Here is an 11,956-nt window from a genome sequence, read left to right on the forward strand (position 1 = left end):
GGCCAACTTGAAGTGAACGGATAGTACCTATAGTTCGTTTTTTTTAGCATTAGAAAGAACTTGCAAGAAGGCAAGCGATCTTAACATGTCTTTTAATTGAAAAACGCTTTTAAAAAATCAAAAACGATTACTTATTCATAACTGTTACATATTTGCCGTAACTTATTTTTAAAATGTGTTTTTCAATTAAAAGATACATCAAGATTGTTTACCTTATTTCTAATGCTAAAAAACTAACTATATGGGGCTGTTCATAAATTAGTACGTCATCTATTTTTGACGATTTTTGACCCCCCACCTCCCTAAAATCATCCAACCATCATAATTCGATTGCCTCCCCCCCATCAAATAAAATTAAGTATTTTCCAAAAATGCGTTTTTGATTTATTTTTTAATACAATCAACATAACAACAATTAACAATCGATAATTTTTATACCAATAACAGTTTATAGAAACACGAATTGTATTCATTTTTTTACTCATTGAAGCTCTTTTTAAAGATGCGAGAGATGATAATAGATTTAAAACACTATCTATGCAGTGTAATAATTAATAACCCAAGATTGGCGCTATAAAGAAATAATCTCAGTATTAGATGTTATTGCTTTTTATAATTTCTTTATTAATAAATAACAAAACCTTTTCAAGATTTAGCTTGTAAAAATTGGTAACAATACCATAAGGTTTTTTTTTTATTATTATGAATGGGCTTACTCATGGCCACAGACTAGCCGATGCGTAGACGTGGCCTACGATGGAGCGAGCTCGCCCAGAAGGTGCCTGTTCACTCTTGATTTTTGTTGCTATAATACTCTTATTTTTATTTTCATCTTTTTTCTTTTTTGTGTTTTGTTTTTGGACGCACAAATAGCTCTGTTTTACTGTGTAGAAACTACTTAATAAACATGATGTTCAAATATTCTCATTAAGGAAACTGTAAGTCTAGTTTTAAGAAAAGTTCCAGTGTTATATATAACTATTGAAAGACTGTTTGTTTCTTAAATAAATAAAAAAAAAGTGATGTCATCTTGAGAATGATCCCCCCGCCTCCTACGTCATGCTACCATCATTCGATGTCCAGACCCTCCTACACCCAAATTTGAAATGACGTAAGTTATAGCGAATAGAAGAAGCGAATAGCGTAATTTAGTGTTTAAGTTTACCACGAATAAAATGCTTGATTCTGATAATTTATGAGTTCAATCATGTGGAAAATCGCTATTAATAATAATTAATTGCATTTTATTGTGCCGTCTCGAGTTACATTGGAATGCCGATTATTATTAAAGCGTGAAAGAGAATTAAGGCCTGTGCACACCGGCTGCGTGTGCGTGACGTGTACGTGTGCGTGCGCCGTTGTAGCATACAGATCCTTATGAGAGACGGCACACCGCTTGCGTGACGTGTGCGTGTGCGGCTCCAACATTTTAGCGCACGCGCACGTGCACGTCACGCACAAGCAAGCCGGTGTGCACAGGCCTTTATAATGTATCTATTTGTCAGCTGATCAGCTGTGGTCAGCTGTGTGGCCTCACTACACCTAGGTAGCTCACCTTTTCAGTATAAATGGCTTTGTCCCTCCGACCGTTCAGGTACAGAGCCTTCAGGTAACAAGATGGCGTCGAATAGAAGATGTTGATGTCTGACATGTTGGCTGGGTGCGTGTTCACGTGGCTGCAGAAAAAAAAATGTTTTTTTCTCGATGATGAAATTGATGAATAAAAATATCACTACATCTTACAAATTAAGGTTGCACCAGTGCGAAGCCGGGGAGGCCATCTAAGTAGTATTATAATGAAATAGTTTATTTGTTCATTAGGTCTATTTAACAAAACTGTATATTCTTTGTTGAAGTAAAATAAGTGTGAAATGTTGCAAGCAACCGGATACTTGTAATCTGAGTCGTTTCTCCTTTACATCTATTCCATTTTTATGTAATTGGGTACTATAAGTTTACACTAATTTATTATCTTTGTAAATTAGGGAACTATAGGTCTATACCAAAATTGATTTGTAGCTACTAGCTAAGTTGCTTATATGTTTATTTTAAGACTGTTTGTTTCTCAATAAAAAAAAAATTAAGTCTACAAGATTTTTTACCTATAACTAGAACACTAGGCTAGACTTGTTACCAGTTTGTAGCACAGTTCTTATTTTAGCCTGCTAGTTCCGTTGACTATGGTGGGCGGAATGTTAAAATCATACACCTGCGAAAAATGTTGTGTGACTCGTACTAACATAATGAGTTTGTCTATGCTCATAAATGGTGACGCAATCTTTTCGTGCGATTCAATGGCGGACCTTTGGCCTAGTCTCGAGTAGATGGCGTTACTTTTCGATATAAACAAATTTAACACATATCAGTGAAATAATAACGATAAATGTCAAATGGCGTTCTAAAAGTTTTAATCTTTTGTCGAAAGATGGCAGTAAATTTACTGTGGCTACATAATTTACCATGACAATAACTCTCTATACACTCTATTCTCTTTACTATTAGTACTTTAGTACACCGTTGACTTTGGCGGGCGGAATGTTAAACTCATACACCTGTAAACAATGTAGTCCCATACTTACTTGATGAGTTTGTCCATACTCATGAACCAATTGGCAGCGCTCTGGTACGTGAAATCACCGCCCATGGTCACCAAGATGTTGTCGTGTTCGTAGTATTTGCCTTGGTGTTCGATTTGAGTTATGAAGTCGTTGACCTGTAAAAGACATAGGGTCATTGCGTCAGTTCGCCGTCCAGTACCTGAGAATCATAATATGTATAATATACATCCGTACCCGTTTCTTTGCGTTGTACGCTTTGCTGTCAGGGTTACCATGACAATAACTCTCTATACACTCTATTCTCTTTACTATTAGTACTTTAGTACACCGTTGACTTTGGCGGGCGGAATGTTAAACTCATACACCTGTAAGCAATGTAGTCTCATACCCGTTTCTCTGCGTTGTACGCCTTGCTGTCAGGGTCGTCGACGATCGGCTCCTCATTGCAGAGGAAGTCGAAGCAGAAACCGTCCGGGGCGTTGTACAGGTTGAACAGAGTGTGTGTCATTATATCTGACATCTTGCCTGGGAATGGACCAGCAAAAATAAACTTTAAGTAATCAGAGGTTTTGAATATATTAAGAAGGTATTTTAAGTCGAAAAACGATCGACATGATCTTAATACAGCATGTACCGTAAAATGGGGTGAGTTGGGTGAAATTTGACTTTCAAACCTCGATAAAATTTTATTTTTACAAGTGAAAACTGAATGGTGTATATGTCGCAGTAAGATAGATAAAGCCGTTATATAGTTATAACCCTAGGGATATAATTATATGACGTAACATAGTTATATGAAAGCGATTCATTGCTATCTTACTAGGTATATAACTATAATACGGCTTTAGTTTAGTGATATAGTTATATTACTGGATTAAGTTTAGTGATATAGTTATATTACTGGATTAAGTTTAGTGATATAGTTATATTACTGGATTAAGTTTAGTGAAATAATTGTAGGTAGGAGTGCAGCGGTGCGGCGGAGGTATAGTTATATCCCTAGGGATATAGTTATATGCCGTATAATACTTTTTAGCAATATTACGTAAAAGTATAGGTCGATTCACGAAAGCTGGCGCGAGATTTCTACTGAGTGACAGCTATTTTCATTGAAATTCTGTCAAATCTCGCGCCAGCTTTCGTGAATCGATCGCAATGCCTCATAAACCCTTAAAAATAGCAGCATGAAAATATATATAATAGTTATCTTACTAGGGATGTGATTATAATACGGCATATAACTATATCCCTAGGGATATAACTAAACCTCCGCCGCACTGCCGCACTCCTAATACCTACAATTACTATCTTACTAGGAATATGATTATAATACGTAGTTACGTACTATACGGCATATAACTATATCCCTAGGGATATAACTATACCTCCGCCGCACCACTGCACTCCTACTTACAATTATTTCACTAAACTTAATCCAGTAATATAACTATATCACTAAACTAAAGCCGTATTATAGTTATATACCTAGTAAGATAGTAATGAATCGCTTTCGTATAACTATGTTACGTCATATAACTATATCCCTAGGGTTATAACTATATAACGCCTATATCTATCTTACTGCGACATATATACGAGTAATAAGTGGTTCGGACGTTAGTATTTTATTTTGGGTAGTTCCATTTCATATCTTTGACGATATAGAGGAAAACCCACCTCACCCCGTAGTGCCTCGTAGTTGGGGTGAGAGGGTTTTTCATACAAAGGTGATTTTGGAAGATTGTCGATTTTTTTTATTATGCGTATTACTATAGCCCCATTTTAAATTGAAATACATTATTTTTGTAGCAGTAGCCTTAAAATCCCTTCTCACCCCCCTCTTAAACCTTCTCTCCCCATTCATAACCCAACTCTCCCCGCGAAACCTACTCACCCCGTTTTACGGTAACTGAACGAAAAGCAACTCAAATCCGTTAACGTTTAGGTCATACAAAGCAACTTTTACTATGGCACCAACCCCAAAAACGCAGAAAAAAATTCGACTTTCCCATAGGAAATTTCAACATCAGACCAGCAAAATGTATGAAACATCCAATTCTTTTTCTGCGTTTTCGGGGTTGGTCCCATAGTAAAAGTTCCTCAGTATGACCTAAACATTAACGGGTTTGAGTAATTGTTTTTCCTCCTCTTCCTCCTTCCTTTCCTTCCTTCCTTCCTTCCGTTCCTTTTCCTTCCTTCCTTTTCTTTCCTTTTGGGAATTCTCGGCTCCGTTCGGCTCAGCATTACTCCAAGCAATTATTAGGGTGGCGTCACGTGGCGTTAGGGTGGCGTAAGCAATTATTACTCCACGCAATTATCACAACTTGACGTCCCTTTGCGTGCTACCACATATAAGATATTGACTTGAATTTTGACAACCCTAAATAGCCGATAAGGATAGCACCATATATAAGAAAGGGACAGCTTGATTCATCCCTGAATCGCTGTCAAACTTCGGTTCTGTAGAAAGTTTCTTGTTCTGTTCACATGTTATTGCAAACATTTTCATCCACTTGATGGATGGACGCAAAAAAGGAGATGGGGGGACGATTCTAGGCAAAAGTGTGTGGGGGGAGAGTTCACGCTAGGACGTTCCGTCCGACCTTTATTTTCTATAGTTGGTGATCGATGATCATTATACTCATTATAATTGTTCTAAATGGTGTCATTTACCTAAAACATCGCTCCCTCTCCACATGAACTCCATTCTTTCTTCCTCCAACATGGCTTCTCTCTCTTTGTGGTTGACTCTACCTGCAAAAGTCAAATGACTGGTTGGCTGGTTGGTATATAGAAGTTTTTCTTTATTTTCTTTAGAATGCCATATTACTTTGAATAGAATAGAATAGAATAGAAAAGAATAGAATAGAAAAGAATAGAATAGATGATGTATGGCGTGTCCGCCCTGTGGCGCCGAAAGCTCCGGCCCGGACACGGCCCAGTCTAACGTGAGTCATCCTGTATCCTAATTCCTGTGGTCATACCTATGAATAGTCCATCATAGCCCATTTGAGCCAGCAGCGAGGCATGCTCCCTCGTATGTCCATATGTGTCGATCTGCCAGGCGGCCTTCGGCTTGCCGCAGGGACCGAGGGTGTCATTCATCTTTCTGCAAAAAAGTCAATAATTAAACCAGGGGCAGGCGTAGACATGACACACCTTCGAGATGTGAATCCAGAACCTAAATTCAAGGTACCTGATTCTCCAGGTGAACTGGTCAAGTATCATCGACGTGGCCGCATCTCCCTGGACCCAGCCTCCTCCAGCAAACTACACAATCCTCCACCTTATAAACCTTCGAAATGTGACTCCAGAAACTAGTCGCCAAGGTCCACACCTAAGTCCCCAGGTGAACTGTTGTGGCCTCATCCCCTTGGACCCAGCCTCCGCCAGCGGACTCCACACGATCTTCCAGCATAAACCTTCGAAATGTGACTCCAAAACCCAGGTCCATACCTGAGTCCCCAGGTGAACTGATCCAGTATCATCAGAAAATCCGTCGTGGCCTCATCCCCCTGGACCCAGCCTCCGCCAGCGAACTCCACGCGGCCTTCCTGGACTAGGCCTCGGAAGGTAGCCCTGGTTGCTGGCCGCTGCTCTTTCCACCATCGCCAGAAGTAGCTCACCTCAGAAAACGTGAATCTGAAAATACGTGTCATTATCGCAGTCTTAGATCAATACAATGTGACACCTACTTAATACCTAGTGACTTAGAGTGTCTAATTTTCTTCGTTACATTTGGATAGCATGGATAAATTTTCGTCAAGTTTCGGAGGCCAAGATGCTCTTTGGATTGCTGAGCCATATTAGTTAGTTAGTTTAGTTAGTTAAATTCTTACTTTCTGCGTTTGTCGTGGAGCAACTCCGAGAGGACAGAGTGGAAGATGAGCTGGACGTTGGCTGTGCTGATTGTTGGTTTAGCTGTAAATAGAAATACGTACAACTTTCTTATACAGGGTGGCCAAAAAATAAGTGCACGAGGAGCTTCTTCAACCGAGCACGCGTTGGCGGAACGACGCACGCACGCGAAGAGTGACCAGTTTTAATATACAGGGTGGCCAAAAAATAACTGCATTTACGTTGCCAGGGAAGTTCTGCGATTATACTGAGCAAATTTTAGTTTTTACTATGGGACCAACCCAGAAATCGCGAATACAAAAATTTCCCTCCCATAGAAAATAAACCAACCAAAATATATGAAACAGCCATTTTTTTTTATTTAAGCGAGGAAGATTTTGATGGAAGTTTTGAAACATAATTAACAGGACTTACATCCGTAGTAGTACTGGTCGTATGTCTTCACCCAGCCGGCGTCCATGTGTGAGTGCGCAATGAGATGGACGTTCAGCGCTCCCTCTCTGGTCGGGGGGCATTGCTATCGACATGACATATAAGATTAAATATTTGAAAGCCTGAGTTTTTCTCGGAAAACATATAAAAATTTTAAAATGCGTTTTTTCCCAGAGGTAAGACCTAGCTAGATCGATTTATGGCCCCCGATAACCCCCATAAAGCAAATTTCATCGAAATCGTTGAAGCCGTTTCCGAGAGAGATATGCATATAAAAAAAGAAACATACAAGAATTGCTCGTTTTAAGGTTAAAGATAGATAAATAGATATCAAAGATAATAGAGTGCATAGAGGTACAATGACAATTTACCATAATAAAATTATGTAGCCATTTTATTCTGCCATCATTCAACAAAAGATTATTAAAACTGTTAGAACGCCATTTGACTTCGATCCTTATTCTTTCACTGATATGTGTTAACTTGTTAAATATTGTATTTATATCATAGTCTAATAAAACATGGTCTTCTCTTCCCAGAGTGACACAAGCCTACGTCACAATAACATGGCCGCTATATATAGCGCTATCGCATATTATCATAGAGCGCTGTCGCATGATGACGTAGGCTTGTGTCACTCAGGTGACCTAGAAAAGACGGGAAGAGAGTACCAGGCGGAGTATATTGTTATACCATGATTTATATTAACGCCACGCGCCATCTACTCAAAAGTAGGCTGAAGGTTATGGCGCCATCGCTCGAAAAGATTGCATACCTTTGGCCTACTGTCGAGTAGATGGCGTTGTAAGGGGTTGGTCTGTGCCATGAGCATAAAATTATCCTCCTTCTTGCTTCGTTCTCCTCAGTGCTGAGGGTCGTGACCTCCTAATGGAGCACATGATTCCGATCAGATTTCCAGTCTATCCGATCCCTTGCGACTTCTAAGGCACCATGGACCTTCATGGTTAGCGATTTGCTAACCTGGTCGGACCATCGCGTTGGACAGCGGCCCCTTCTCTTTCCTTCCACCCATAGTCTAATAAAACATGGTTTTCTCTTCCCAGAGTGACACAAGCCTATGTCACAATAACATGGCCGCTTTATATAGCGCTATCGCATATTATCATATAGCGCTGTCGCATGATGACGTAGGCTTGTGTCAGTCAGGTGACCTAGAAAAGACGGGAAGAGAGTACCAGGCGGAGTATATTGTTATACCATGATTTATATTAACGCCACGCGCCATCTACTCGAAAGTAGGCTGAAGGTTATGGCGCCATCGCTCGAAAAGATTGCATACCTTTGGCCTACTGTCGAGTAGATGGCGTTGTAAGGGGTTGGTCTGTGCCATGAGCATAAAATTATCCTCCTTCTTGCTTCGTTCTCCTCAGTGCTGACGAGGGTCGTGACCTCCTAATGGAGCACATGATTCCGATCAGATTTCCAGTCTATCCGATCCCTTGCGACTTCTAAGGCACCATGGACCTTCATGGTTAGCGATTTGCTAACGGTCGGACCATCGTTGGACAGCGGCCCCTTCTCTTTCCTTCCACCCATAGTCTAATAAAACATGGTCTTCTCTTCCCAGAGTGAGACAAGCCTACGTCACAATAACATATTATCATATAGCCCTGTCGCATGATGACGTAGTAGGCTTGTGTCAGTCAGGTGACCTAGAAAAGACGGGAAGAGAGTACCAGGCGGAGTATATTATTATACCATGCTTCCACCGAACCTGTGACCATTAGCTTTTCCAGGTTGTCTCGAGTCTTCCTGGTTATGTGTCCGAAGAACTCAAGTACTCTCCGGAGACATGTGGTTGAGAATCTGGTGGTTACTCCGAGCTCTTTGAGTAGGTATAGAGGCGTTGGACCGGTGTTCAGTTCAGTGAAGCGCTGATGGCCTAGTGGTGAGAGCGTGCGACTTGCAATCTGGAGGTCGCGGGTTCAAACCCCGGCTCGTACCAATGAGTTTTTAACTTATGTACGAAATATCTTTTTACCAGTCGCTTATCGGTGAAGGAAAACATCGTGAGGAAACCGGACTAATCCCAATAAGGCCTAGTTTACCCTCTGGGTTGAAAGGTCAGATGACAGTCGCTAAAAACTAGTGCCTACGTCAAATCATGGGATTAGTTGTCAAGCGGACCCCAGGCTCTCATGAGCCGTGGCGAAATGCCGGGATAACGCGAGGAAGAAGAAGATAGGTCCGGTGTTCAGTCCAAGATATGCCTAGCATTTTCAGCCAGCAACACATTTCAAAGCCTAAAATTATAATAATTATAAACAAAACATCTTAGTTATATAACTTACCTTATAACCACATTCGATCTTCCTCGCTAAAGTCGTTAGCACGTGTTTATCCAACCAAATAAAAGTCAATATTAACACAAGTTTGTTCATTGTACAAATATTTAATTATTATTTTAACTTCTTTTATATTTTCAGTTAGGTATAGTTATTTTTGTTCATAAACCATATATTATAAACACTGGTATACATATTTAAATATAGACGGTCAAACAACTTTGTCAGTAGAAAAAGGCGCGAAATTCAATTTTTCTATGGGGCAACCGTTTTTCCGTTTACAAATTTACCGTTTTTCTACTGAAGAAACAGCTTGACTGACTATAGTTACTTTGTTACTGGCTCCACAGCCAAAATAACAATGAGGCCTTTTTTCATTCAACTCTCATTGTTTTTTAAAACTCATTGAAGCCTTTATAGCAACAATCTTACCGACTTATGTATGCAGTCTGTAACATGCAGGTTATCCGATCTTTGTTTATTGTAAGGCAGAGTGCATAATGTAATAATTTTGAATGTCCTAAGGTCATAATTTTTTTTTCACCTCAGCAGCTCGAACAAGGGTAGCAAAATGCGATTTTGCTCACTGAGTGAGACAAAATGACATTCAAGTGACCTTTATAGTCAAATGTCATTTCAACATGCGGGGTCTAATACAAGTTCGATATACTTGGGTTCTATTATCTCTGTCCCTCTAGGTATGTTCTCACTGCTTAGGGTGAACATTTTTGTGTACTACACGAGATCAAAGTTATTTACATCTCGTGCGCTTTTGAATCCCTTACTACGCTCAAGATTCTAAATTAGATTTACTCGCTACGCTCGTGAATCTATTATAGAATCTTTCGCTTGCACGGGACTCAAAATAAGCACTCGAAGAAATATCAAACTTTGATCTCTTGTTGTACAAATAACTATTTAAGGGTAAGTACTTTCATAAGAATATTCATTGGACTCTGTGTGGAAAGAGAAGAGTCGTGGAATGTATGGCAGGCGTGGCTCACTCCGCGATTTCGTCGTTTTGCTACAGCCTAGGTAGCTAAAAGTACATCCGTTCCACCCCAATTTTGGGGAAAGGCAAAAGCCGCGCGTGGCGCTGTCGCCACCTAGCGGTCATATCTGTGCTGATCGTGACAGACGCGTTTTGTTAGAGAGTGAGTCTTCTGTACTATTATTTATTCTGTGGTATGGGGCCGAATACATTCCACGACTCTTCTCTTTCCGCACAGACTTATGGATATGAATACGTTCCAAATCAAGGTGGTTGTAAAGACTTTACAAGACTACATAGGTACCTATTTAGTACACTAAACCACAAAATAAATAATAGTACTAGGTACAGAAGACTCACTCTGTAACAAAACGCGTCTGTCACGATCAGCACAGATATGGCCGCTAGGTGGTGACAGCGCCACGCGCGGCTTATGGCAAATCCCAAAATTGGGGTCGAACGGATGTACTTTTAGAGCTACCTGTAGCAAAGCGACGAAATCGCAGAGTGAGCCACGCCTGCCTAAACTCCATTCATAATCAGTCCATGCAATTCTGCAGTTCGCCGTACATATTACACAACGAAGGCAGCAAAAATATCTGACACGATCTTATTTGTAGAACCAATAGCCATAGTTTGGGGCTAGGTCTATCTGCATAGACTAGGAATCCTCTAGACCGAGTTTAGAGCAATTATTTCATGGAATCGATGATGCCAAAAAATGCGGGGGTGCGCGGGACGAGGTGAGCGAAGTCCCGTGCCGTGATTAGTCCGTTCAAAGACACGGACGTCACACAGAGCCACATTCGACTCGAACATGGAGTAAAATTACCGTATGCGTGGCAGAGGGGGTAGCGCGACTATGCTCAGTTTGGAGGTTGTTTTGTTTGTGGCCTATCTGTGTAAAATTGTCCTCAAATATTTTTTTAAATTAAATATACAGATGCTAGTCAAACACACCTTACTATACGGCAGTGCAGCAGCTGCAGCGAATTCTGTGTAGTGCCTCGTAACAATATGACGCGGAAATATAAACATTCAACAACACATTGTAAGGCCTTAACTCTCCGTTTCTTATTAGTAACCACAGACATATGTAACTTCGTATAAGATGAATAAACTCTAAGAAAAAAAAACAACGGGTTGCACTCCGGGAGTGCCGATAAAAGTGAAAACTCAATGACTAGTCCAAAATGTCTGCAGCACTATGTATTGACCCATCTTCCTTTCTATTGAAAAACTTTAGTTCCGAAATTGCTGGCCAGTGAGCTTAAATTTGTAGCGTTAATTGTTTAAAATTCGAATAGAAATTGTAAAGTTACCTTGCAGACCTCGCATCTAAATATTTTGAGTCATGATATTTTGAGTTTTATTCACCAGTACTAGAGTTCCCTTTTATTAGCGAGTTCATCAAGATGTAGGTTTATTGAATTATATTGAGTGATATAAAGTTAGAATGTAACTATGAGATCCTCGCATTTCAGCCCGTACAAGAGTAGAACATTGAGCTTTATTGCTTAATATAAAAGTCCAGTTTTAAATAATTGACCTGATTAGGTAATATACGTTATGACTAAAGTTCTTTGGTGAATAACATTGTCCGTGACACATGACGTCAGCGTTACGTTACGCGTTACGCTGAATCGAGTTTATCATTTTTTCCCCCACCTCAAAAAGTGCTCAGCGCCGCTAAAGAAGTTTTCACTTAAAAAAACGTGCCTCGGAAATTGAGTAAAAGTCATTCTCGGATAGATGGCACACACACCTTTGGCCTATGCTCGGCTAGATGGCGTGACGACACCGTTACATAT

General features: G+C 40.1%; 1 protein-coding gene across 1 annotated transcript in view; it reads right to left on the reverse strand.

Annotated features, from left to right (window-relative positions):
• Window positions 1–9,264, reverse strand: part of LOC134677857 (lysosomal alpha-mannosidase-like) — an 82,457-nt gene extending 73,193 nt beyond the window's left edge. Inside the window, exons 1-9 of the mRNA XM_063536276.1 lie at window positions 9,161–9,264; window positions 6,831–6,933; window positions 6,398–6,479; window positions 6,015–6,200; window positions 5,543–5,667; window positions 5,232–5,312; window positions 2,947–3,083; window positions 2,580–2,713; window positions 1,556–1,676 (exon numbers count right to left, since the gene is read on the reverse strand). Coding sequence (XP_063392346.1) covers window positions 1,556–1,676; window positions 2,580–2,713; window positions 2,947–3,083; window positions 5,232–5,312; window positions 5,543–5,667; window positions 6,015–6,200; window positions 6,398–6,479; window positions 6,831–6,933; window positions 9,161–9,250 — 1,059 coding nt within the window. The 5' untranslated portion in view covers window positions 9,251–9,264. The remainder of the gene's footprint in view (window positions 1–1,555; window positions 1,677–2,579; window positions 2,714–2,946; window positions 3,084–5,231; window positions 5,313–5,542; window positions 5,668–6,014; window positions 6,201–6,397; window positions 6,480–6,830; window positions 6,934–9,160) is intronic.
• Between the last annotated feature and the right edge of the window lie 2,692 nt (window positions 9,265–11,956).

Source organism: Cydia fagiglandana, chromosome 27 (genome assembly GCF_963556715.1).
Source record: "Cydia fagiglandana chromosome 27, ilCydFagi1.1, whole genome shotgun sequence".
Taxonomy (NCBI): domain Eukaryota; kingdom Metazoa; phylum Arthropoda; class Insecta; order Lepidoptera; family Tortricidae; genus Cydia; species Cydia fagiglandana.